Source organism: Echiichthys vipera, assembly GCF_963691815.1.
Source record: "Echiichthys vipera genome assembly, chromosome: 17".
Classification (NCBI taxonomy): Eukaryota; Metazoa; Chordata; class Actinopteri; order Perciformes; family Trachinidae; genus Echiichthys; species Echiichthys vipera.
Genome location: NC_139842.1, coordinates 4,870,326 through 4,898,315, shown reverse-complemented (window position 1 = coordinate 4,898,315; position 27,990 = coordinate 4,870,326). Strand labels below are relative to the sequence as shown.

Genomic DNA, 27,990 nt, shown 5'->3' with positions numbered 1-27,990 from the left:
AGGGGACTATCAACACAAAAAGAAAATAAAGAGACTTCTTCAATATTAGTCTCACTCCTGTAATTTCACTATCATTCACGTACACACATCACGTAATTTGACTGCCTCTGTTTTTCACCAGCTAAGGACGCTCCCACTGATATACCAACACACACAGACACACATGGAAAGATAGGAGATCAATATATGACCTTAGCAGAGTGCTCTCCTCAGCTCATGACCTCATCTAACCGGCCAGTTAAAACATCAATACAGGGCAGGGAGGTGGAGCCAAGCTGTCAATCATTATAGTAGTCAGTGGGAGGCTTCATTCAGTCATTCAGTCCCAGTTCAATCTGTCTTGCAGGGGAGGTAATACAACTAAATATGAAAATTGCAGCATAAAGAGTCCTTAAATGACAGGTCTGTTATAGTAGTAGCTTCCAAGTATAGTTCCTTATGTATTCAAATCCAAATAATCACATTTTGGTTGAAATAAGTATGGCGTATGAGTACACAACCTAAAACTGCTAAATTCGAGTTCACTATAATTGTGTTTTCTATGATTTCACTTAATAAATAAATTGACTGGTGGATTGTCTGATAAAAAGTGCCACAGTGCCTTTTTCCAAAGCCCTTGTAAAAATCTTTCCCACATAACCTGACGTAGGTTTCTGTATGATAATGTTGCCACATATATCCTTATCCATGGTCATTGTTCAGTACAGTACTGTAACTTAGATGGCGGTCAGCACAACCCCAGGTTCAAAGGCACAGGACAACCGGCACAGGAGCTAAGCAATGTACTGCTGTGGATGCCACGATGGTCACACAATTACCTAAAATAACCATCCAAACAAACTAAGCGGTAGGCCAGAAAATCACATGTTCTGCAAGGTAAAATGATGCTTTTGTCAAAGGAGTATGGTGGCTTTGAAGGAAGCGATATGTACTGCTGTGGATGGGGGTATCAGCAAAACACATTTTAGCCACCTAAAAAAAATAGTCAATGGTGTAAGCTATATTTTTACCACTTAACCTTGCCATCAGACAGTCCTGTCCGACGGGGAATTGAAGCCGTTAATTGCTCTCTTCAAAGCCACCAGACAGCAATTACAAATACAGTAATAATAGAACAGGAAATTTGAAGCTACAGCTGCCCAATGTTGCATTTACAGCAGTAAAGTTATTATGCTTGACTTCTGTGCTTTTATTTCCAAATTTAGAACAGCTAACATTGACTCAGCTAGTGCTAGCTTCACATCATTTGTAACCTTATTGATTAGCTTACTGTGATAACGTATGTCACTGCTTTTTGTAAAAGGTGAGTGGTCGTTTGTATTTGCAAAACCCATAAAAAAACATAGAGTTGGCCTTTATACAAATATATATATTCATTTTTCCTTTGCTTTTGTTTATGAACAAATACCCGGAAACTAGACATGCCCTCAGCTGTACTCTGTATTTAGGGCTATTTAGCAAATGTTAGCATAAAAAAGTGTGATGACAACAAGGAGCAGTTTTTTACAATTAAACAGTAAAGTTGTGATATCCTGAGGGACAGTCTCATGAACTTTTGCCTGACACTGTAGTTGTTTTTTTTGGCCTGAAGGCTCATTTATGCTCCCATTTTGTGCTTAAATAGAGACGTACATAATCAACATTCTTCTGCTCACTGCCCTCGTGCTTTTATGTGTCTCATACGTAGGAATGGATGTTGAGCAAAACATCCTCTAGAGGGTGTTTCTTATATTCAAAAGTTTCTCCAATAAAGTTTGGAAAAAAAAGTTTATGACAACAACAACGACAATGGAGAGGATGGCGATCCTGCGTCTATTGAGAAGGAAGCAAAATGGCAGGCAGCGTTGTACACGGCGGAGGTCTGTGAGACCACTTACATCCAGGAGTGTGGACGGAGGATTCCAGCTATTGGTTTTACAGATGAGGGAAATTGATGATGAACGTCACCTTAAGTATTTCAGAATGTCCGTCGGGGCTTTTGATGACTTGCTCGCTCCTGATATTCACAACACTTTTTTGTGTACAATGCTCGACACTGCCCAACGATTTCCGGTGTTACTGCAACGTTTGGTCCGTATCGGCATGTATCCGTATGCTTGCAGGATACGTGCAGAAATATGGACAAAACATATGCAGAGTACGGACAGAATGCTCCGTCCGTATCCGTATGCGTATCTAACGCAGAGCAAAAGTGAGCCTTTAAGCTGCAGCTCCAATGAGCAGGAAGTTGTTCACTGACCTGCTCTCAATGCATTAATGATGAGCTTTAAGATTGTTGTGTTGCTATATGGCTCTGCTACCAATATCTAGTGATGGAAAGATAAAAAGATGTGACAACCGAGTGACAAAAAAATCATGAATATCAGATGAATTTTGGAACAATCTCTTTGTGATTCTGTTTGTTGTGGTTTTGAAGCAGTAATTAAGAATTGTAAACTGTGGCGATGTTCTGTATGAATGGAAACCACAGTCACAGAAAGTGTCAGACAGCGCCCCTACTGGCCTGCAGTATCCCCCTGGTATGTGTGTTATTCACTTTCTGGCAGCAGCTACTTTTGGCCCTCACTCTGAGCTTTGGCAGCCTGGGGCACTATTTGGCAGAGCTGAGTCCTTTCTACTTAATGTATTGGAGCTACCTCTGCACCTAGCGAAGCACTGCAGCAATCTGCGGCCTGCAGCAGTGCTACAGCAGAGCAGGGGAGGATGGAGGGAGAGAATACGTCTCATTTTTCAGGTTTTTCTTTGGGGTTTCCTGCTTTTCATCATTCTTTTGGGCTGAGTTTTCACTTTGTTTCTTGATTCGTATTTATTCTTCTATGGATTCCTCTTCTCAAAATGTCCTTTTTATCCATCATACAAGTACACACACTTAAAATCTACTGGAACAAAGCCCTTTTTGGCTTATTAAACCAGTCGAATGGACTCAACCTAGATGCGCACACACACACACTTCGATGCAGCAGTTTCGCAGTGTGGCTCGGGGGTGTTTTAGTACTGTAGCCGGTGTACGGATGGGTGGCTCTCTCAGTGCCAGAGTCCTGTTGCTTTGTGTCAGCACCTCTTCTCCTCCTGCTGCCTTTCTTCCATTGTTTTACCTTAGGTATGTGTTGGTTCGTATCATTATAGTGCAGTAGCAGTAGAGAGCTTAAGGCATTACATTATCCCGTCTGCGCTCGCTCCATGCGTCCTGCTCACTTTTCCTCTGTCAGTTCTTTTCAAGCACAAACTGCCTTGCTTAAGAGATTAAATTAGCCAGGAAAATACGTCTTTCCCCCTCTAAGTGAGCTCCGGTGTTAGCTAGTTATTCTCCTAGCGTACACCACGTGGGCATACTGCAGCGCAGCGTAAAGAAGACCCGACCTCTGCCTGAGTGGCTGTATTAACGACAAATGGAGATGTGTTGTGATTGATGCGATTTAATCTATCAATTTATAATTAAAAGACATCAACGTTCTTTTGTTTTTCATCCAAAAGAGTCCCATCGATCCTCTTCCCTCCACCACCTCCACCCTAGTTGCTGATTCAGTGCAGTCCAGCTTTGCTTACGCATACGTCTGGTGAAGGCCGGATGGTAATTACTATCAAAGTGCTTTGGGAGGTTTATGCAAGGCTGAGGCTGGTTGGCTGTAGTAGGCTGGTCCGTCTGTCTCTCTGAGGAGGGAGGGAAGAAGGTAAGGAAGAGTGGGCATTAATGAGAGGAAGGACCGAGGTAAGGTGAGCTTTAGCCAAAAGGGCAATTTCTTGCAACATTGTGCATAAATATGTTTAGAATTTATATCAGAATTTACTACAATATAAAAGTGCCTTAATACCCATAACTTATTAAAGTGGTTATGAAATAGGTAGGAAAGAGATACTCTATAATTATAAAATATAAAACCGTATTATACCTTATTATAGTATACAGTCAATCTTTATAGTTGTCTTAAATGAGTAATTCAACATTTTGAGAAATACACTTTGTTTCCAAGAATGAGAGGAGAAGATGGAGACCAGTGTCACGTCTCTGTGTTCAGTACAGCACTGGGGCTGGTTTCACAAAGATAGACTTTGACTTTGGCTTAGATAGTCTAAGGGCGCACTCACACTGTCCTTCGGCACCGCGCCCCGGGCTTTAGGGTACTTGTCCCCCCCTCCCTCTCCCTCCGCGCCCCAGGCCCGTTTGTACTCACACTACCTGGGCCTTGCGCAAATGCTTCTTGCAGTCCATACGTCATCATGCCGTAACAAGTCAAAAGCATTGATTGACGTCATCGCGATGCGTCGCTTCGTTTACAAATCTTTCCATAGACCTCAGTGTTTTTGTGCGTCTTGTCGACTGTTTTTGAATATTTTCATCGACTAAATCTGTAAACACTCCACCTCGGCATCACACCAACGTGAAGCTTTCGCCGCCTTTGTTGTTGTTGTTCAATGCCCGTGCATGGTCCCTCCTTCTATTTTCTATGTCCGAACAGGCGCACATGAAATGACGTCAGAACCGTCGTAGGCCTCGTGCTCGTGCTCGTACACGTGCGCACGCTCGTGCTTGTACATGTGCAAACCCGCTCTACAAAAGCCCACCTCTCTCAGGCGGGCCGTGGACGGCCAGCTGGCCGCAGTTATGCGCGGAGCGGTTGCACTCACACTGGTCAAACGCACTAGGCTTGACCCGAAAAACCTGTTTTGGCCCGGTGCAGAAGGACAGCGTGAGTGCGCCCTAACTGCTACTCAGACTTTAGATAAAACATCTAAATCCACCTGAATACCATGGCTCTTTGTCCACAGTTAGCCTGGTGCAGAGTGGCTAACTTTTTAGATGTAAATAATCTAAAATGTCCAGAGTATTTTAAAGGCAAAATGACTGTAAGACCAGTCCAACTAAAGACCTGTCTAAGATTTCTTTGTGAAACCGGCCCTTGAAGTCAGGATGTGGTAAGGTTAACCACATCCTGCTTAGGGTTAAGACCGAAACAGGGGGACACAAACTAAAGTTGACTTATTAACAAATGTTTAATCACTTAAATGGAGAATCATACTTACTGAAAAAAAGACAAACTTTCAGAAGATTCCCGTGTAAGTGTCATAAACTGTATAAATGGAATGGAGCAGCATGGGTTTAGTGAAAACTAACATTTCTGTCTACTAAAACACAAATATATTTTGTCTACAGAAAGGACCAAAGCGGGCCTTTGTCCAGGCCTCTGGACAAAAACCGTTCCTAATGTTATGTACTACAACTCCAAAATATAGTCACACCCACGTCTTGTCTTGCAGCAGAGCCATTGTGGGATCTATTGAATCCAGTTGGGTCCTCTAGGACAAAAGTAAACTGCGTTTGGTTAAACCTAAATTTAGTGAGGAATATGCACTACGTATATTTTAACACAGCACCTGTGGCAGATATTACTTAAAGCTAACGACATTGTACCCTGTACTCCACAGGACAAGAAAGGACCTTGAGATCTCTATAATTTCAGTCTTTCTCATGCTTTATTTGTCGAGAATCAAAAACAAATTTGCAATAAATCACACATAATGAATTTTTGTGTCCTTCAGACTGAGGGTCTACGGCCCTGGGACAGTTACCAGTCAATGGCCACACTCAAAAGGCTGAATGAAAAGCCTGCAGTCATAAGCCCCTTTGACACAGCCTTTTCGTTGCGGGGCTGTTGCACCTTTATTTCGCCCCACCTTCTGCGTGAGAGGTAGAGTAGCGTAAAGGCAGAGACGGAATGAGGAGACAGATCTGTTGCGCTTCTGAGCCGACAGTGGAGGCAGTCACAGAGCCGCATCAGCATCGAGCCAACGTCAACATGGGAATGGAACAGCTGGCAGGGCAGAAAAACACACAATAGTGATGCACGACTCATTCCACAGTTAAATAGTGACGACGCAGCGTTCAGAGTGGCTTCGGTTGTTAATAACTTACAGATGCATTGCTTACAATAGTTCATCATCTTTCTCCACCTCTTGTTTTCGGCGGGACGCCACGATGCTGCAGTCCGTCTCTGTCTTTCTATCTACTCACAGTTGTGCTACTGTAATATATAATGTTTGTTGGTCAGACTGGCGGTGAGTGGTTGACTGATGGTGCAGATCAGCTCACACACATCAGACGCTGACGCCTCTTCTGCTTCTGGAATTCTGTGTAAAATCACACCTGGAGCGGCTTTACGTCGCCGCGCCTGGCTAATTGATTAACAAAAGGTGGCGTTTCTTTGTTGTGATACGGTTTCAGAATCTCTGTGTGAAAAGAGCTCGTCTCTTTCCAAGAACTTGTTGCCTTTTACATGTCCGTGTGGCACTTGCGGACAGCGTGTTTGTGAAATCATTCATGGCGTTGCCCTCAATTATGCACAGAGAGAGAGAAATGACAGATGATGTCTGCACCAAAACTGTCAGATGAACATTATACTTAAAAAGCTCCTGTATTTTTATCCATTATATTTTTTCACTGCAGTATTGTCAGACCTTTGTGCTTGTTTGTGTTGAAGTTGATCTTTGACACCTCCTGCATGTGGCCATCTGTCGGCAACAGGGAGAGAGGATGAGAAAGCAAGCAGGTTGGGGGGGTGCGGAAAACCATGAGCTGCAGTAAAATGAAGGCAGCCAGACAAACAACGAGATAAAGAGCAAGAGATAAATGAGTATAAACAAGGGAACTGAAGTGGGACAAGAGGGGAAATCCACAGAGGGAGGTATGCTGAGACATCACATCTACCGTAGCACACAAAGATGCAGTGCACCACTTCCTACTGTCTGAAACTACACACAGCGACAGGACCACATACAGGCTGTCTCTCCCCTCTAACTCTACTGCTATGTCTTTTATCCGTCACTCTCTCACGTACACACACATGATCACACAGCCTGACCAGTTAGCTTCTTACTGACTTGGCAGAACTCACACAGGGATCCCAGCCAACATACTGCTGTATCCTCCTCCTGGGGAGTAAACAGTACATTATGCAAATCTTCAGCCAGGCTATTTGTAGTGAAGTCACCTTTACAAGGGACACTTTGTGTGTGTGTGTGTGTGTGTGTGTGTGTGTGTGTTTTCTGCAGTGAAAGAGAGGGTATGCCGACTGCTGCGTCACTGCTACAGGAGAGAAAATATGATGTAATTCATGAAGTATCACTTGGTATAATCTTTCAGCTGCAGTGGCATTTTTAACCAAAAGCTGTGGTCTAAGTGTGTACACATTATAATTATACAGTTAGGATTAGAAAAATGAATAACTTTTATATTACTGTTCTTTGTGCTGGGTGATTTCCAAATTGGACATTAGTGTCCAGCAGATTAAGGAATATTCTCATTTTCAACAAGTCCTCCAAATGAAACAACACCATGCATCATTTGTAGCTGCCCAGCCACCAGAGGACAATGTTGGCATTTTACGTTTCTGCAAACCACAGAAATGCTGATATGAAACACTGGTGTCAAAATTACACACTCAGATCAGTCACTTGAAATAGTATACAAAGCCCCATTTTAGTCTTAGACAGAGATAGAGTAGGGGTGGATGGTTGGGGTCATACACACATCGGACTTTCACCCCAGAGACTGCGGTTTGTGTCCTGTTCATGTCCCAATTGAAAGTGAAATGTAAGTCATGAACAAATGTACTTTTTGTTTGAATTGACATCGATAACCTCATGTTAAAAACTGTGGTGCGCTACATCCCAGTGCATCAAAAAAGTGACGTAACAAAGCGCCGGTGCAGTTGTGACGGGAAGGGAATGACAGTTGTTGGTTGTTGAGAAACATTGAGATTCAACAAGACTGGGGTTTGCAGAACAATATAATAGCAACATTTTCATTTTTTTAAATGTTTTACATTTGTAACTCCCAATCTTTTTTGATTTTTTGAACAATCATAACTGTTTTCCTGTCTCACACCACTACGGCTTATGTTTGGTTGGGTTAAGGAGGAGAAATCACTTGGTTTAATGGAGCCTTCACGTCCTATGGAAAATTGGTAAATACCAAAATCCAATGTGAAAATTGCACATGAATAACAACTCGTTGTAATTTCCACTGGAAAACTCATAGAATATTTTGATACACGAGTTGCAGAGATGAGTTAACCCTTGAACTTTTCAACATGGCGGAGCGCAACGCAAGAGTCTACTTTATTACAACAAGACTGTTTTTGAGCTGGTGGGGAAGATTATGTGCTTCAGATAAGGGTAGACCCAGCTTATGTAGCTAAAACAGAAATATTAGCTATCTCTTTTGTCCTTTAAAAATCTTCTATTTATGATCTATAAAAAATACAGTTTATTATTTACCGTTTGTGTTTTGATAAATCCTGTTTTTTGCTGTAGCTGATGAATTAGGCAGTTTAAAATGGTTTTCCCCAAGTAACAGATCAGGATCTGTGGGTCCACCATGTTTCATTTAACTACGACAATAAACGCACTTGAACACAACGCACTGGTAATTTCCAGTTTACAAGTGGAGAGGACCATCTTTTCTATCGCACGTGAAGGCAGCATAACAACACTAGCCTTCGAGTTTAGAGATCTGCAGTCTAGCTAGCTAATGGGCATACAGTCCACAATTTAGGTTAGCTTCCCGACATTCAGACTCAGAGGACACCAATTACAGTGTCAGTAAAGGCAGAACAGAGCTGTGGAGGAGAAGACAGCTGGAGGCAGAGTGTGGGGCAGAGAAACATCCAGAAACCCAGAAACCCAGAAACCCAGAAACGGACCCCTTCCTTGTGAACTTGCTGGGTAGCCCTGCGCGTCAAACTGTGATGCTCCATTATGGTCAATGTTTTAAACACAGGGAACACAGAACGTTGTGAGTTCGAACAAAACAGTCTAGGCAACAAAACCACTTGGTTAATGTTAGGAAAAGAGCGTGGGAGGGGTTAAAATAAGTGTATTTGTAATGGGACCCACGGGACACGAGCCACAGTCTTCTAGGTAAAAGTCCTGTGTTTGTCTCTCTTACTTCTGCAGCTCTTCTTCTGAGCATCTACTATTGCTGTGGATGGGTTTATAGTTGATAGCCCAGTGCTTTTCGGAGAGATGCTCAATGGTGCCTAGGAAATGATATCGGGCTGTTCAACCATGTCTCCTAGAGAATATAGGATGTGAACCCGATTCTCTGGAGTCAAAGACCTTCAATTCAAATTTTAATTTGGCAGCACAAGTTTGTAGTATATAAATATAATTTGTAGGAGACAGCTTTCTGTACTTCAGCTGTTTTTTTTTTTTGCCTCACTGTAAATCCACCAGTTTGAGGTCACAGGTCATTTGTCTTTTAGTGTAGGTACCACATCTTACTCTTTCTGTAATTTTGTTAGTAGCCTTTCCTCCTCATTTCTTTCTCTCCCGCTCTCCACTGACATATAGGTCAGTGTGGGATCAGTGTGATGAGTTTGGGCACAGATTACGAGCCTGGCCAGGCTAAATGACTCTAATTAGAAGCTTTTGATCCTCTGTCCCAAGCTGAGAGTCATTTTTTTTCTTGCCTCAATCTTTTTCTTGCAATTACCGTCTTCTTTGTTTGCTTTTTGTTTCTTTCGTTCCCTCTATCATCCCTCTCTTTCTTCACATCTCTTGCTGACTTGCACACTCACTTTTTGCTTTTTCTCTTCATCTCTTCATCTCTTCTCTCTCTCAGTATTGACATTATTAGCTAAGTACTTAGGTGATGAGTAGTTTCTGAGTCACCGGATAATGTTTTAGTGTTATTCCTTCCTATATGCTAACACAAGCAAACCTGCGTAAGACCACTTAAATGCTTTTAACAAGCTTTTCTTTTTGGTACAGTTTAGGTAATGCAGTAACTGGACAGTTACATGTCAGCAAAACGTTTAAGTATATATCTGCATTAACTGACTTTTGGACACTAAGGGTCAGAAAAGCTGAGAGACATACATTGGATCACCATCTGCAATTATAGCTATTACGTTAGCGTAGGCCTATTTAAATATCTTGCAGGTGTAGAGCAACATTGTCTTTACATTGGTTTCCACCATCCCCTCAAATAAGTCCAATATTCATATTTATTTAGCATTAGCTTGGTCTTCACCAACCCCTGAAAAAAAATATTTGCCTCTTTAGCCGCTAACTGTTCCACCACATCCAACAGCTAGCTAACTTTGTCCGCTGTTTTGTGCTGCCAAGGTATTTTATTGACCATATTGAAGTAAAAATCACAAATGTCAGACATATATTACCTGATAAACTCAACCAATTGTGTATTTACATCCAACAGAGACGGCGCAATATTAGAAAATAGCATGTTTCTGTTCTACTGACGAATGAATGCAAGTTCAATATTCACTACTTTAATACTACTCCTGAGAAAAATATCTGGTAACCTATAACAGATATCTGATAGCCATGTTCCACTGTGTTCACCAGCTAATTGCTAACTTTGTCTGCGCGGTGTTTGGTGCTAGGCAGTTTTCCCACTGAAAATAGCTGCCTTTTAAAACTGGAAGCGTATGTGAGAAGCACAAACAGACAAAAATCTAAAGGTGGCTAAAAAGATACCTGAAGAGGAACTGCAGAGTTGGGTAATTATTGTCTGGGATTGTCACTAGTAGCGATCCCTTTCATATTACATACGCAAAGAACGGAGAATTGAGAAGGGAACGGAAACAAGGATTACATAAGGAGAGATCTAACAATAACAAAAGATGACAGAAAGGGAAGAATACATATGAAGGAGAAAGGTATAAAAAGAGTGACAGAAATAGAGGAGAAAATAGCAGAGGCAGGAGGGAGAGTAGTCAGTGATGAAGAAGATTAAGAAAGAAAGCTAAAGAAAGAGAGGAGATTGTCCAGGGGAGGAGGTAAGGGAAGAGATTTAGGTCATTCTGACTGACAGGAGCAAGAGAATGTGATGAGGATGGAGCAGGAAGGTATGAAGGAATGTAGGGAGACCGTAGAAGAGGAAGGTTATGTGTAGACGTAGATGTGATGAGTGTTTTATTTATTTACTCACTTCAAACTAAAATAAAATATTGATTAATGAATTAAATGTTGTTACCAAAAAGCTAACATTTTTTAAATAAATACTGTAATGTAACATTACAGTTCGTGTTCGGTATGACTTGGATGTCATGTACTGCCTACGTCACTGTTTGGCTTCTTCGCCGTGGGGGGGGGGGGGGGGGGGGCACAAGCTCTGGGGATATTTAGTCCGTTGTCAGGAAAGCAAACAAAACGTCTCACACTTTGCTACTAATGCTGTGTTCCAGTTGAACTCCAAACTCCGAATTTCCAAGTTCCCAGTTGGAGATCTCTTGGAACGCTGACCTTACAATCCAAAATGGCGGCGCTTGGTATCAAGAGTAGTTAAAGCTACGGGATTACACAGTTTATTCTCACTTCTGTCTTATTTGTGTCTCATTAAATAATTATACACACAGTACTGTCCATCTTTCATCAGTGGATATGTTGCTACAGTGTTTCTAAGCACAAATACATTATAATACATTGTTACCAGCTGGTATTGCTCGCAATTTCTAACCTGGCTAATCCGTTTAAATGTTGTGGTTTCCCAACTTTGTAACTGTAAGACAGTTGACTCAGGTGGGACGTCATTCCCGTTTCTGATTTCTAAGGTAAATGGAATTCGTAGAAGCGAGATAGAAGCTAACATTAGCTCGTCACCATGAAAACTACTAGCCTATACAAGAGAGGTAAATACTGAGTGTTAGAATGGCTACGACAAAATGCTGACCATGAATAGTATTAAAAATGTTTGTTCTTTGTTGTCATGATAATGTTGAGGATTATAAAATTAAGAGCCACAACGGTAGCTAAAGCTCTCATATCAACCAGTTAAACAATCACATTATTTTACCAGCCAACTGTAATGCCAAATGATGGCTGGTTATCTGCCAAAGTGTCTGGCAGAGCAGACAGAAAAACAAATAAACAGTATTTACGCAGGGTTTGGCTAGTAGAAGGTGTCTCCTACTGAAAGATCTTGTATTCCGACTGTCATCCGACAACAGAAATAAAAAGCTAATGCACTGTGCGCCACTGGAAACACATGTTCGGCTCCTCATTTAATCTTAAAGCAGTGTATTTTTTCACAGCTGTTGTATGCTCGCTTCTGATGCTCTGCACTCTCAGTGGGTTTTTGGTAAGCTTGTGAATCTTTTGAGCTTGAAAGAAAATCATTTCAATCACTATTTTATGTCAAAGCATAGAGTAGTAAGTGGTAAATACTAATAACAAATACTTAATTCACTAGATTAACCAAAAATAGGCATATCTGATTATCTGTAAACAGTTTACCAACTTATTATCCAGAACATTTGCAATATCACAAATACAGGTATACTGTATATATTTATACCGCAGTATACATTCACATATACAATGATGATACAATAATCATTAACTTCTTCTCAGATCATAACTCTAAGGGTTGCAGAGGTAACTCCTGTGCGTCAATCAACTGCAAATAATGCCAAAGTTAAATTATGCAGAGGGTGAGCAATACTGCAGCATGGTCTACGACCAAAAATGGCCCGAGATGTTCAGCATCCTGTTAAAGAAACAGCTCACCGAGGCGGATTGTGAAGTCAAACGAGGGGATGTTTATGCAGTGTATCTTCTATCTGCTTTTAATAATTCCCCAACACCCTAAAATGCTCAAGAACGTGTACGTGTGTGTGCATGTGTGTTTGTGTGTATCCAGGGCAGCTCTAGATAGCAGTGTTAAATTAGACCATGATAATAAGCTGTGGGACTTGATGTGTTCCCTGAGGATTAGAGGAAGACTTCATCTGTCTGTCTTCATCCCTGACCTGACACACACACACACGCACACACAGACACACACACACACACACACACACACACACACACACACACACACACACACACACACACACACACACACACACACACACACACACACACACACACTGACAAACATTTAGACTCATACTTGAGAGCATAGTTACAAATGTTTATACTTGACTTGTTTTAAATCTTCTTAAGTGGGATTTGGGTGTAACTACAGTGTAATTAATAACATTAATGATGGAACAGAGCCGTCATTAATTTTATTAGTAACACTCGTGCTTTTCCAGCTATGACAATGTGTCCAATTTATTGGGTCAATTCTCACTGTACAGCACATACTCCCATTTGGCCCAATTATTCAACAACATGCTGTGACATTTCACAGCTATGCAGATAACACACAATTGTATTTATTGGCAGCAGCCAACAACCCAAACAACCTACAATGAGTATGTCATGTTTGGATATACTGAATTCAACCACTTAATTCATTCAGGTATGCTAATATAATTCAGGTTTTAGAAGCATTATTTGGACATGTATACAGCACATTTGGGAATATGAGTCTTAATTGGGTTTTGTATCACAGTTTGCAACAGTTTACGGCCTCGTCCATTATGGCATATGGTCAGCTCTGTGCGTAGCTAGCCAACTAGCCAAGGAATGAAAAGGAGAGGCCGTGTTCGCACAGTGCAACATGTCCACCTTTTAACGTATTTTACATAGCTGTAAACGGGAATATTGATTGGCTTAGTAGGAATATTTTCTTATTTGGAACAAATACATGTGTTCATGTAAAAGTAGTCATGCTGAACAGACTGCTTATAGTGTATACAGTTTAAGCCTTCAAGCTAAAAGCCTGGGTATCTTTATAGATCACAAGTTGAGCTTACGCAAGCACGTTGACTGTGTCACTGAGATCACATTTATTAACCTAAGAAATATAACCCCCCTCCAAACACACACACACACACACACACACACACACACACACACACACACACACACCCACACACACACACACACAAACACATAGAATACTGCCGCTGCCAGAGTCTTAACCAAAACAAGTAAAGAGAACAGAAAACATCTTTACTGGCTGCCTGAATCAATCAGCACCCACTTAGTTGACTGTCTATCTTTACTACTTAGCTGCAGCCTCGGGTCGTCAAATACTACAGCATTAAATGTACCAACAGTTAAGACAAAGAAGAATGGAGAGCCCTTTCTTTTTCTGGACATAAACTGTAGATGAGCCTGCACATTGATGTTTATATTAACAATATGATTTCTTTTTAATCTTTATTTTAAGTAGTGTAATGTTGAAATACAGGGGTATTTAATTCAAATGTTGTATTCTCTACTCTCCTTTATTTTATTCTAAAGACTCTGAGAAGTGACTGTGTCCAGACAAAAAAATAGCTATTTGTCATCTTTACATTTTTGAATGAATTGATCTAATGAGTAATGTGTTCAGTGAACTTTAGAGGTGCTGGTAGGTTTATTTTGTTATCTTTTGACAGAGGCACGATAGCTGTTTCTTTCATTTCCAGTCTTTCTTCATGCTAAGCTAAGCTAACCAGCTGTTGGCTGTATCTATATGTTACCCATACAGATGTGAAAAGGATATCAATTGTCTCAGCTAGCTCTCTGAAATAAAGTAAATAAGTTGTTTAACTAAAGTTGCTCAGTAGTGCCTGGTAGAAAATGGTGCTTGGTAGTTTTGGTTTCTTGGTTCAGCAAAATGTACTGTTTTGGTTCCGTCTCTGCGCTGTCATCAAGCAGAAGGCTGCTGTTTTCAGGCATTTGTTTTGTTAGTGTTAATGCTGCAAAAGCATCAGTTATATGAGAATTGAAGACTCTTCTTCGTTGAAAGGAAAACGAAGAACTGAAGGCTTTTCTCAATGGAAAATATGGTTTTGCTCCTCTCTAGACTGACTTTGGCAAGAGTTTGATTTACCAACTTAAGGATCTGATTGGTTGAAGTAAGCCTATCCACAATAGACGGGCAGGTTACAGCCTTCCAGGTAAAGAGTTTCCAATGACAAGTATTCTGATGGGTCTGTGTAACAAAACATCTGGTGCATCAGGCTTTTGTAACCTGAGAACCAAAAAAAGCTCTTCTTAGGCAATTTTAGCCGTATCAACGTTATAAGGACGTAAAACGTCAAGTTAGTGTTCTACTGCATGTTTTATTCATAAATATGTATCCCTGCTTCCCCCACCATATCAACACTGTCTTCGATCAGATGTGAGATGGGATGCGTATCTGATCGACCTTTCCTCCAAAATTTCAGAAAATGCTAAATCTGTACTGACAGTGAAACATTGATGCGGTCAGGCAGTATCTAGGCAGCTCAGTATCTGCAAGATTGTGAGGCAGTACATTGGGGAGAACCGACAACCGGGCTGAAAGGGAGGAAAGGGGTTTAGAAGACGAGCCTAAATTATGTTAGCAATCCTTGAGATTTGCGTACGTGTGAATGAACATTGACATTTATCCCAGCATTTAAAGAGACGACTGCTACTCCACACACGCTAGGAGAACCCCAACACATCCAGCCAGCTCACTGCATAGAGCACGGGGAAGAGAGAGGCAAAGGAAGGTGGGGGGAGAGAGAGAGAGAGAGGGAAAGAAATGGGAGCACAAGGAATAGTATGGGGCAGGGGGATGCTGCAGAGAAAAGGAAATCTCATTACACACGTATGAACACTGAACAGAAAACGACTGATAATACGCTACATAAAATATATGAATGATTTGCCCGTAACACGGTTGATGGAACGCGTGTGTGTGTGTGTGTGCGTGTGTGTATCGGTGGTTTACGACCAAAAGATGATTATTGATCCTATGCTGATAGAAAAAAGACTGTTCGATCTACGTGTGGCAGATCTACATACACTCTACGATGCATGACAGGTGTGCTCACAGTTATGCATGCATGTCACTTATTTTCTCTTTATATACACTGTGTATCTGTATTTTTTCACTTTCTCTCTTTCAGACGAACAAACAAACACACACACACACACACACACACACACACACACACACACACACACACACACACACACACACACACACACACACACACACACACACCCTGTGTACCTCATTACTTTTACACTCTCCATCCATCATCCTTCCCTCCCTCTCTGTCTCTGACTGTGCTGTTATCAATGGGATTGCAGCAGTCAGGACGCTTGCAGTGAATTAACACTTCCTCCTCAGTGTGTTATTGGTGCCACCTATCTGCTGCCTGATGCATTAACCACTGTTTTCCACATACTGGTATACCCCAAACCCCTCCTCCCCCGCCAGTGATGACATGAACACCAAAACACTAATGACATATTTTCCAGGTTGTGGTGTGCAGGAGTGTTTTCTGTAGAGTTACTTGAATAAAAGGAGAAGAATGTACAGTATGCTTGATGTGCAAATTGTAAAACGGTACCCCCCCCCCCCCCCCCCCCCCTTCTCTTTCTCTCTCTGCAGTATGTGGCGTTTGGCTCGCTCTTCTTCATCCTCCTCTCTATCTCCACCTTCTGCCTGGAGACCCACGAAGCGTTCAACACCATCTACAACAAAACAGAGAACGTCACCGTTGGCAACGTGACGCGTGAGGAGGTGCAGTGGAGTTTCACTGAATTGCATTTTTAGTAGATGGTAATGTGACTGTAAAAAGGGACACTGCAGTCATGTATTATTGCTGTTCTATAAAGTAAGGGCATTTGTGAGACACATTAAAAATGAATGATCAAAAACAAAGCAGAGGCCACGATATCTTGATTTTTAGCCCCCAAAAATGCTCAGTCCTACATTTCCCATGATGCAACATATCGTAAGAGACTCGCACGCCATAAAAAATGCTCCAAACCAAGATACCTCTTATGTCAACAAGACTGTGGTTTCCACAGGCTTTGTAGCGCTGCGTATGACTAGAATACTGACATTTATGTGTAAAATCAGTGGATTGCCCCTTAAATGAGATATACTTTTGTGCACTGATGGTCTAAGCCTAACTTAGATGGTGGTTAATATGAGATGGTGTCACAGTAGTTGTCTAAATTGGGAAGTGAAGTGTCTGTCCAGCTAATTACTCTTTTAGGGTCCTTTCACACCTCAGCCGTTTGATCCACTTCTGTGATTTTCAAATCCATAATTTTTATGTCCATAACCTCGCTCTGTCTTGTCTGCTGCTCATATTGTTCGCCTTCTTCTAAAATATAAGAAACATCAGAGCAAAACCATCCATCCGTTATTTCTGAATTTTAATCGGATATTCCGTCCAAATTAGAAGAGCGACTCTTCTTCGGCCCGATTTGCACCAAATCTACCAAACTATAGGTGTGAAAGTGCCCTTATAAATCTTTTTGAGATCATTTCCTCAGGATTTTGTGGCTGGACTCAGTTTTGGAAAGGGTAAAAACTGAAATGTCCTTCACATATGAAGAGGTAGAAGAGGTAGTGTTGATGGTGTTCTGTGCCAGAAGGGGTCAGCTAGAGGATAGTTAGGAATCAGGATTGCCCTTATAGGAGTTAACCGCTTTTATTTTCTAGTTTTCTATACAGTTAAAGAGGAATAGGCTACATAAACTTTAACCTCTGGGCATATATCTTGTAATAAATTATTAAATAAATGGGTAAAGCATTATGAATCAACTAACCCATTATTTGTTTTTTCTTCTGTCCTGCAGATAGTGTATGAAGTAGTCACAGATGGCTGGCTGACATATGTGGAGGGCGTCTGCGTCATTTGGTTCACCATTGAGGTGATGGCGCGTGTCGTCTTCTGCCCTGACAAGGCAGAATTCTTCCGCAGCGCCCTTAACATCATAGACTTTGTGGCCATCGTGCCCTTTTACCTGGAGGTGGCGCTGAGCGGCCTCTCCTCCAAAACAGCCAAAGATGTGCTGAGCTTCCTGCGCGTGGTGCGCTTTGTCCGTATCCTGCGTATATTCAAGCTGACCCGCCACTTTGTTGGTTTACGGGTCCTGGGCCACACTCTGCGGGCGAGCACCAACGAGTTCCTGCTGCTCATCATCTTCTTGGCGCTGGGCGTCCTCATCTTTGCTACCATGATCTACTATGCCGAACGCATCGGTGCTGATCCAGACGATCCGACAGCTGCAACTCACACCAGCTTCAAGAACATCCCCATCGGATTCTGGTGGGCTGTGGTGACCATGACCACGCTGGGCTACGGGGATATGTACCCTGAGACATGGTCAGGAATGCTGGTGGGTGCCCTCTGCGCCTTGGCCGGTGTGCTTACCATCGCCATGCCTGTGCCCGTCATCGTCAACAACTTCGGCATGTACTACTCCCTGGCCATGGCCAAGCAAAAGCTCCCTAAGAAGAGGAACAAGCACATCCCCCGAGCGCCACAGCCCGGCAGCCCCAACTACTGCAAGCCAGATGCCCTGGCCATGGCAACTGCCTCACCGCACAGGCTGATGGGCAATGTGCTCGGGCCGGGCATGGTGGGATCTGGCAGCATGATGGGTACTGGAGACTGCCCCCTGGCACAGGAGGAGATCATCGAGATCAACAGGGCAGGTGAGCAACTTACCGTGGGCCTTGAAAATTGCTGAGTGTGTGAATATGAGTGGAAAAAACATTTTTTTTAATTTCAAGTTCAGGCCAGTCACGCAAGCATCTTAAACAAACAGCGGATCTGCTCGTGGAGGACAAAGCAAATCTGCGCAGATCTTTCACATCTAGTACAACTTTGATATCCTCAGGTAGATCTTTTTTTTTTAGATTAATTGATTTCTCTGGTTCTCAAACTGCGGGACTTGTATCACTGGTAGTACTCAAGCTCTCTCTGGTGGTACTTGAAGGAATCTCCAAAATAAAAAAGAGGGAACAATTATTACAAAAAAAATATAATACTAAGAAAATACTTACACTTTTAAAATCTGTGAAATGTGATTTAAAACAAGTTTAGCATTTCCTGTCTTATTTTTGTTTCAATATCAGCCGGCTACGTTTTAACGATCATGAGTTACAAGCTAAACTGTGATGGCAAGAGAGTAAGCAGAGGTGAAATGATTGACTTGAAAACACTGACCTGTCAGTTCTGATGCTCTTCATACAGCGTGGCTGTGGCTGCAGACAGTCAACAATAAATAATCTTCTGACTAGGAATAAACCTTCCTGTCCGTAGCTGAATAGTGTCGGCCTACGCTGCTGTATTTTAACATTGGTCTTTGTGGTGGGACTTGAGAGAGCCTGATATTATCCGAAGTGGTACGCCATGTACAAAGTTTGAGAACCACTGATCTAGTCTATAAATTGTCATAAAAACAGTGAAAAATAATCAAAGCCAGAGTTCAAATAGCTTTTGCCTTGCCAACAGCGTAAAACCCAAAGATATAGAATTAACAATGACATGAAACAGAGGAAAGCAGCAACTCTCCAACATTTGAGAGGCTGCAAACAGCTTATTGACAGATATTTTTGCTCTATAATTGACTTTAACCAATGACCCCCTTATCATGGAAGTTGCCTCATTTCAATCAACTTATAAGTTAAATGTTTAAATGCTAATTTGAACACTGTCAATAAAACAGAGGCCTCTGAATCTTGTATCTAATTTGAACTGATATCACATCTTATCTCCAAACACTTCTTGAATTTCATTGTGAAAGTCACTAAGAAGGGCTTAAGTTTGATTTGAGAGCAGTAGAGGTCATTGGACGGGTGTATGGGACTGGATGTTGGGTTGCACATGGTTGAGAGAGGATTTGTGCATTTGTATCAGACATGTGTCATCTTCACTACTCATAGAGTCCAAACTGCTAATCACTGGAATGGCCTTAACAAAAATAATCATATAAAACTGTCCAAGGTTCTCACTTTCTCATCAAACTGATGACCAGAGGTCAGATTTCAAGCACTGAGTTGATGGCGGAAGTGTGTATCTAACAGGTTTTGAAGCTGTAAATAACTTGCTGATGTCCTCGTTCTTCCAAGAGAGGAGTACACTAAAATAGATTTTAATTTACGATGGGACGAGAAAGCCGGGGGAAAAAAAGCGTATTACTTTCTCTCGACAAATCCATCTCGTCCCTCTCACAGCCAGATGCTGTACCACCAGGGCTGACATGTTCAGATAATCCTGGATTGGGTTTATATAGATATACAATATTTTCTGCCTGTCGAAACATTGATCCAGGTCTTCTCATCTGTGCTCTTCTGTTTTAATTGACATGTCCATCATATGTACTGTTGAATGAGTGTTTGTGTGTGTGTGTGTGTTTGTGTGTGTGTGTGCATGTGTGTCTTTACAGGATTTAAGGTTTCAAATTTGAATAGCCTTGATATTAACTTGCCACCGTAATGTCTGACACCAAACTGACATGTAATCAGTGTGTGTGTGTGTGTGTGTGTGTTTGGTTGAGCACTTAATACTTGCTTTTAACAAAGTATTCACACATGCGTCGTTGCATATCATATGTTTGTTCCTTTTGATATTTAGAAGTTAGTAGGGATGCACGATATATATCGGTGCCGGTCGATAATGGGAAATTGATGTTACTAGTACAGTGCCTGTCTGGATCGGGCTGATTGCTGGGCTCATGGTATTGCCGCTTGCTGTGTTGTTAGGATTCTGAGCATATGACTATGAGAGGACCAATTTGACTGTTCCCCGAAAACGCTGTCTGCAACATTCTTACGGTCGACTCCCCACTTATCACTGCCCTTCCAAAACACATGCCTAGTGTGAAGTCAACTGGATGAATGGTTCTTAAGCTATGTGAAGGACAGTCATACATACATACATGCATACTGTACACACAGAGATTCCTTCCATCAAAGTTAGACCCTGCCGCTATCTTGTGGCCAAATGGCATCAAATTTGTCATGTCCGCTCAGACTTCATAGCTGCAAATGTTGTTGCAGTATGACATGTTTTGTAATGTAAGCCCTGTAGACAGCACTTGAGTAAACTTTGAGGGCCAAGACTATATGGAACATCAGAAATCTGAAAAAGTTCTCTACCAAATTTGGTGATGTATGCTCAAAATTTGTAGGAGGGGTAGCGTGAAAAAAATCAAAAAGATTTGAACCCAATTCAAATTGGCGTGGGAACCATTGAGGCAGGGTGTGGCTTATATGAATGGATCTGTCAGGACCCGCAGAATCCAGGTTTCTGAGACAGGACGACACAAGCCAAAACAAAAAGTTTCTTGTTATAGCACCATCCTCTGGCCAAATGAGCACCAAATCAGACACAAAAAGCACATCGCTGTGTCCCCAGCAATACACCCGCCAAGTGTGAAGTAGATCGGATGACCGGATCTTGAGATACATGAAAATCACACACATGGACGGACAAACGCACAATGATTGCTCGCTTTATACTGATGTTAGATTGTGTATAATTCCGATAATTAAATTAAATAATAATAAGAAAAATTGCTTGTATTGACAAAAGCAGCTTCTGCACACTTTGACCAGGCTGGTTTCACGCAGTCTTTGTACATGTAGCGAAAAAAAGTAATCGTGTGTGCTCCACGTATTTGTTACATGTGTATTCCACATATGGAAAGCGTGAGGCGCAGTATAAAATAGCGAGTTGGCCCTTGAGTAGGTACTTTTGGGTGGTGGGGTAAGGTTCCCGGGTGGTGGCTGTTCATATCCCGGTGCCATTCGTGTCATGGCATCGTACTAAACCAAGCCTTTTTCCTAATCCTCACCAAGTGCTTTTAATGCTACGTAACCTTTTTTTGGTCCGTTGTTGTCGCAAACCACTTCTGGTCCGACGGCGGTCGACTTCCAGTCTGTCAGCATCTTTTTCGTGCAGCGCTTTACGAATTTCTGTGCATAACTTTTCGTATGTCCTACAAAACCTGTTCATGATAATAAACACGCATTGAGTTTATATTGACATATTATGTCAAAGCAAGTGTGTTTGTGAAGTTTTTGGATATACTTTTAGAAGAGTAAGATCTGTTGTTTGCATTTGTTGTCTTAGCAATAGTGATGTCCGTTAGATATAATAAGGTCACAGCTGTGGAATATTAAATCATCCATTTCTGCTCACCACATTTGAGCCTCTCTTACCCTCAGGTGTGCATAAACTACAGGTTTTGAACTTCTTTCTAAAATACAAAAATGTCAAGTTATCTTATCGGTATCGCTTATCGAGAAGCAGATAATTATTCGTTATGTATGTGCTGAAAAGAATTCATATAGTTCATATTAAGTCTATGAATAAACCACAGTATCAATGGCAGAACTTCAAGGCATCTACAGTGGCTGTGTTTTTTGTCACATTGTTGACCCGGGGTGACATAAATCTTCCATGTGTAGTCCAACTTTTACGAACTTTGACATCTAATCTTTGACATCGACTCTGATGAATCTCGACAGTATGGAGCCAAAGAGTCCAAAACATGTCATGTTCTACCGCCCCGTCCAGCGTTATAACTGTCTGCCAGGAGAGACTTTCTCTGTTATCAACATATTTCAAGTCTCGTCTGACGGACAGCTTTTTCTGCCTAGTGTGGCAGTTCAGAACGACCAAACGCTTTTGACTTCTGATGTGGTCGGACAACACGTTCTACAAGCTAGTCCTTTTTTCAGAATAACCCGACCTTCAGTCTTGTTACCCGTTAATTGTGTCCTGTGTTTGTGTGTGTGTGTTTGTGTGTGTGTGTGTGTGTACGTGTGTGTGTGTGTCCACCCCTCTGGCCTGTATCTGTAGCTGTTGAGCAGTAAATCATAACAGATTAGATTTGACAGCTGTGTTGAAAGCTTCAAACACTGCCTCCCCTGTAGCCATCTTCTCTGTACTGTATATTTTCTCCTTTGTTTAGTGTCTCGCGACCAGTGTGTGTGTGTGTGTGTGCATGCGTGTGTGTGTGTGTGTGTCTTTAACCTGCTCTGCTGCAGTGTGTTGGTCATGTGATCAGGATAGCTATCACAAGGCACTAACGTACCCCCCCCCCCCCTGTGGTTTCTCCATCCTCTCTTTATCCTCTTTAATTTTCCTTTTACCTCCTAATTTTTTTTCCCTGTACCACTTCTCTTTCATCTCCCGCTTTTCCGCTTCTGTTTCTCATCTCAATCCCTTCTCCTTGTCCTCCTCTGAGTCGCTCCTCACCTCCTCCGGTCTTATCTCCCTTTTCCATTTTTATTGCTTTTATGCTCTCCACCTTACCTTCCCTGTTTCTCTCAATGGGTCCACCCCCTGCATACTCCTCCTCCTCTCTCCCGACCATTAATCTTCTTTTCCTTTACCTCTCCTCCTAATCACTCTCTCTCAACTCCCCCCTCCTTCCTTCTTTCACATCTCTTTCACGTTCTGTTTTTTTTCACATTCCTTGTTTAACTGTTTTTCTTCTTCGTTTTTTCTCATTTTGATATTTTGTCTTTCCCTTCCTCTTTTCCTCTCTCCTCTCCTCTCTCATCTTCTCCTCCCTTCTCCTTTCCTCTCCTTTTGTCTTGCCTCCTTTCATTCCCTCTCCATTTTTACTCTCATCTTTCCCTTTACTCTCTCACCACGACTTTCCCTTCCTCTCTCCCTGCACCATTTCTCAATTCCCCTCCTTCTCGTCTGTCGCCTCCTCCTGGCTCCCCCCCTTTGTTTTTACCATTTTCTTTCTTTACCTCCACCTTAACCCCCTCCATATCTCCATCCCCTTCTCCCAGATTCCAAGCAGAATGGTGATGCTGCGGCTAACGCGGCCCTAGCCAACGAAGACTGCCCCACCATTGACCAGGTCCTCGGGGATGAGCGTAGCCCGGCCACTGGGGGCCTCGGCTCCACCACCAGCCGCGAGCGCTACCCGCATGACCGGGCCTGCTTCCTGCTGAGCGCTGGGGAGTTCCAGCGCACGACAGACGGGAACGTTCGGAAAGGTAGGAAGGCGGAGGGGGGGAGGAGGAGGATTGAGGGGGATGGAGGAGGAGGAGGAGGAGGAGGAGGAGCAGGAGGAGCGGGGTTAGGGTGGTACTTGAGTGACAGCAGTGGGCTGTCGCTTGATGCATGGTCCTGATTGATATGTGCTGACAGTGTGTGTGCAAAAACATCAAACACATACGTAACTGTCAAACACACATGTTCCAAACTCACATATATCCAATAACACACATACATATAGGAACACTTAACCCCCCCTTCCTCAGAATAAAAGTGCTCAAGAGGCCTTCATGCCCCTTCCACACACACACTCCCCTTCATCATTTAGCCGTGATTTAGCGTGACAGCTCAGCATGACCACGATGCTCACTCCCGTCCGACATGAAGAGCTCTCTCCTGTGGCTCAAATAACATATCAGTGCCCAATCAACGGCATTGATATTTGATCAACTGATTCTTCTCATTCACACCTTCAAACTGCAGCTGCAGTAGAAGAAGTCCTCGTCATGCACTTATCCTGCATCTGTACTGCAGAGGTCCTGCAGAGGCTGCTGCAGCACTGCCATGTGCACTGATGTTGAAGTGACTGGATTTACTGTAACACAGAAGTATTCACCACAGCTTCTTTGTGAATTGTGGTCAAATAATGCAATATTCATATTCTGCAGATAAGGTAGGTCAGCAGTCACTCAGCAACACTCCATGCAGCATAACATTGGCCTTGTGTCACGTGTGCTGTATCTTTGTTCATCACCGCTGATACAGTTTGTGTTAAACTGTGTACATACAACTGTTTCATTTCAAAACACTGTCCATGTTTGGGATTTTACCTGTAATGTTTGATGCACAGAGGTATTAGAATTCCTAAAACATTGGCGCTATTCAATTTTCTTTTTTTTTTACTACAAATCCCATGAAAAGACAAAAGAAGACTATTGTTCAACTGGCTTAAATCACATGTGTTTACAAAGACATCAGGTGGCCGCGTGAATTATTTCTTTTGTCTGTCGTGAACATGTGATGATGGTATTAGTCCTGCAAAACCTAACAGGGAGGAGGTTGGGCTGGATCCAAAATCCATATCTTCTTCTGGACTATACGTCTTCACACACTTTGGTTTTGCGGCTACAAGTGCAATTACTCTATGTCAACATCTTCTATTTATTCTACATTGACATAGTAGCATTTTGGCCTCAGTTGGTCTTCCAGAGGTCAAAACATGTAGAATCTAAAGTAAACTGTTACTGATACTGATAATCAGCAAATGCTACCATGCTACCATGCTCACAAGCTCAACGACATGGCTAACATTAAGCATCAGCTTGTGACATTGTCACTGTGAGCATGTTAGCATGCTGATATTAGCATTTAGCTCAAAGCACTGCTGTGCATAAGTATGACTCACAGAGCTGCTAGCATGACTGTAGTCTTCTCATTTTAATAAAACAGCTGGCTACTCAAAGATGCCTAAATAGTGGACTATTTTCAATCATTAATTTGTGCATATTTGGTGCTCCACTAAGTATTTGGGACAGCAGAACAGTGTATGTGGGACTGAGTCCAAATAAACTACAAGGACATGTCACCTTGTGGTTAGTTTTGCGGGGCCAGACCATATTCCAGAGTGTGTTCTGGCTCATTGACTGTATATAACGATGGACTCACTAGAAAAAAAACTCATTAGAAAAATGAACACTGACATGGAGGGGGAGCCTGGTTTATGACCTATATTGCAGCCGGCCACTAGGGGGAGATCGAGATGTTTTGGCTTCACTTTAAGGGAGCTGTCAAGCCCTCCATCTTTACATACAGTCCATGGCCTTGCTGCATCGGATTATTATTCTTGGATAGAAGAAAGTGAAAAACACTTATTTACCTAGCAATCACAATCGCCTTCGGGGGAGCTAAGCAGACGATGCCCTTGAAAAACAGAAAGCAGAGGGCTTGACATCCGCCGCACGCCAGATATCAGGCTTTATCTTAACACTATACATCTGGTTTCAGGCTTCGGATACACAAACAATACGTGTACAGTTATTGCTAGTTCTGGTCTTTTCACAGGATTTGGTCGGCAATAATTCCTCGTCCTTTAAAGTCCCTACATAATGCACTTATTCGAAACTTTCTTGCAACATTTGAATGTTATAAATGTTTCTGGATGTTTTGAAATGAAACTCTTCATGTGCAGTATTCAGAATCTGATCTGGCAGCACAGCCGGATAAGATGAGCGTCATTCTGTTCTCAGTCATTACATCACTGTCTCTTTCTCACCTATCTCACACCATAATTCCCTTTTCTCACTTTTCCATGCTGTAATTCATTAACTCTTCATTCTTCCTTTCTCTCTCTCCTCCCCACACTCTTCCCTTCCTGATTTCTGTTCCCACCTTTGCCTTTTGCCCACCTCCTCAATTGACTTTCCATATTTCCTTCACCCTATTCTCTGTTTTCTCTTCCTATTTCATGCTCATTCCCTGCTTGCTGGCTGTCCTCTCTGACTGTTTTCCTTCATTTTCCATTCATTTTTGCTCTCCATTTCCCTGCTTTCATCTTGCCTACTGCCACCTTCACCTGCTAACACCAAAATACATATATACGTTTGTACAAAATGCAACCCGACCCACCTTTTACACCCTACTCCCCTATACACAATCCCCATTTCCCGGGCTCACACACAAACAACAACAAAACGCAAAATACACACCCACACACACAGATGGCTCAGAGTCCAGCAGTGTCCCATCCTTCCTGGGAGAGGAGTGGTTCAAGCCGGAGGGGCCTCTGCTACAGCAGGAGCTCAGTGTTAACTCCACCTCCTCCTGGATCAAACCATAGAAACACAGAGGTAACACTTCCACACAGAGCACACAGCAGTCACTCCACTCACAAGGAAACTTTACTCAACTGACAAACAAACAAATATCAGATTAGATTACATTTCATTAGTCTAGACTTGTTTAGACTTGATTTGTGTACATTAAATAATAGAGCCAGACTATACTTAAATAGATTCAGTTAGAGCAGACTAGCTTATATTACAGTAGACAGTTTTAACTTAGATTCAACCAGATTAGATTAGACTAGACTAAACTGCATTACCTTATGTTAGGTTAGATTAGATGAGATCATGTGTGATTCGATTACAGTGAATTTGAAAAAGTTTAAAATAGGCCTCACTTGACTAGACTAGACTAAAGTTACTTAGACTAGACTGCATTTAAAATCCTCACTACATTGTGCTGTGAATACATGTATGTGACAGAAAATACATTTAATTTAGATTTAACCAGACAACTACATTAGACTAGACTAGATTTCAATCCATCAGATTAGGGTTAGATTAGATTAGCTCAAATTTGAATAGAGTCAAATTACAAGAAAATAGTTCCGACCCCAGAAACAACATCACACATAACACACACACACACACACACACACACACACACACACACACACACACACACACACACACACACACACACACACACACACACACACACACACACACACACACACACACACACAGGTTGAAAGATGCATGCAGGTTGCTTGTTACTGTAAAACGTTTAAGTGTGTTTCAGCATCATATTATGAATAATAACAGTGTGGGGTGGAGGGGGGAGGGCATATGCATGGTGTGTGTGTGTGTGTGTGTGTGTGCTTTTTATTTGGTTCAGGATTCAATTCAATCAACTGTATTTTGTTAATAATAATAAATATGTTGTCTACTTAGTTTATAACAGTAGTTTCCCTTGGCACAGGTCATTTAAATCACATGTATTATATTTGTGTTTCAATTTTTGTGCACAGAACTGGACATTTTGAGAAGACATCATTTTTTGGTAGAGAAAGCATCACCTTTTTCTTATCAGTATTATCAAATAATTATTATTTATAATGGTTTATGAAACGATAAATATTTAACCAAAACTGTGTAAGTGTGTTTGCTCCATCGTTAGCATTCCTGGGCACGGTCACATTTCATTCAAAACAGAAAAGAATTACTTGCTATTGTGACTGAGTAGCTGTACTCTAACACTTCCTCGCTAGCTACTGAGTTAGCGGTTAGGTCTGCAGCTACAGTCCACTTAGCCCTGCGAGTAGTCACAATGTCATCAAGCGCCTAGGGTTGACACCTTCTGGTTGATTTGTCAACCAAATTTTCATTGGTTGGACAATTACTGTTGTCGCTTTCATAATGACTTCTTACCTTTTTGACCTGCTAGGAACGCTTCAGAGGTGCAGATTTTTTTTTTGGGGGGGGGGGGTGTTTGTCTGAAATGTTTTGGTTGAGTCTGGTTGCCATGATACGGAATATCCGTAGAAGTAAAAATGCTTTGGTGG

At 42.0% G+C, this 27,990-nt stretch overlaps 1 protein-coding gene across 3 annotated transcripts in view; it reads left to right on the top strand.

The window, feature by feature from the left end:
- The window catches only part of kcnc3a (potassium voltage-gated channel, Shaw-related subfamily, member 3a), a gene marked incomplete at both ends in the record, with an annotated part of 75,029 nt that overhangs the window by 26,003 nt on the left and 21,036 nt on the right, over positions 1 to 27,990 (top strand). For all 3 annotated transcript variants that reach the window (XM_083930791.1, XM_083930790.1, XM_083930789.1), the window contains 3 exons: positions 16,268 to 16,399; positions 17,470 to 18,331; positions 23,435 to 23,644. In XM_083930791.1, the coding sequence (XP_083786917.1) occupies positions 16,268 to 16,399; positions 17,470 to 18,331; positions 23,435 to 23,644 (1,204 nt within the window). The remainder of the gene's footprint in view (positions 1 to 16,267; positions 16,400 to 17,469; positions 18,332 to 23,434; positions 23,645 to 27,990) is intronic.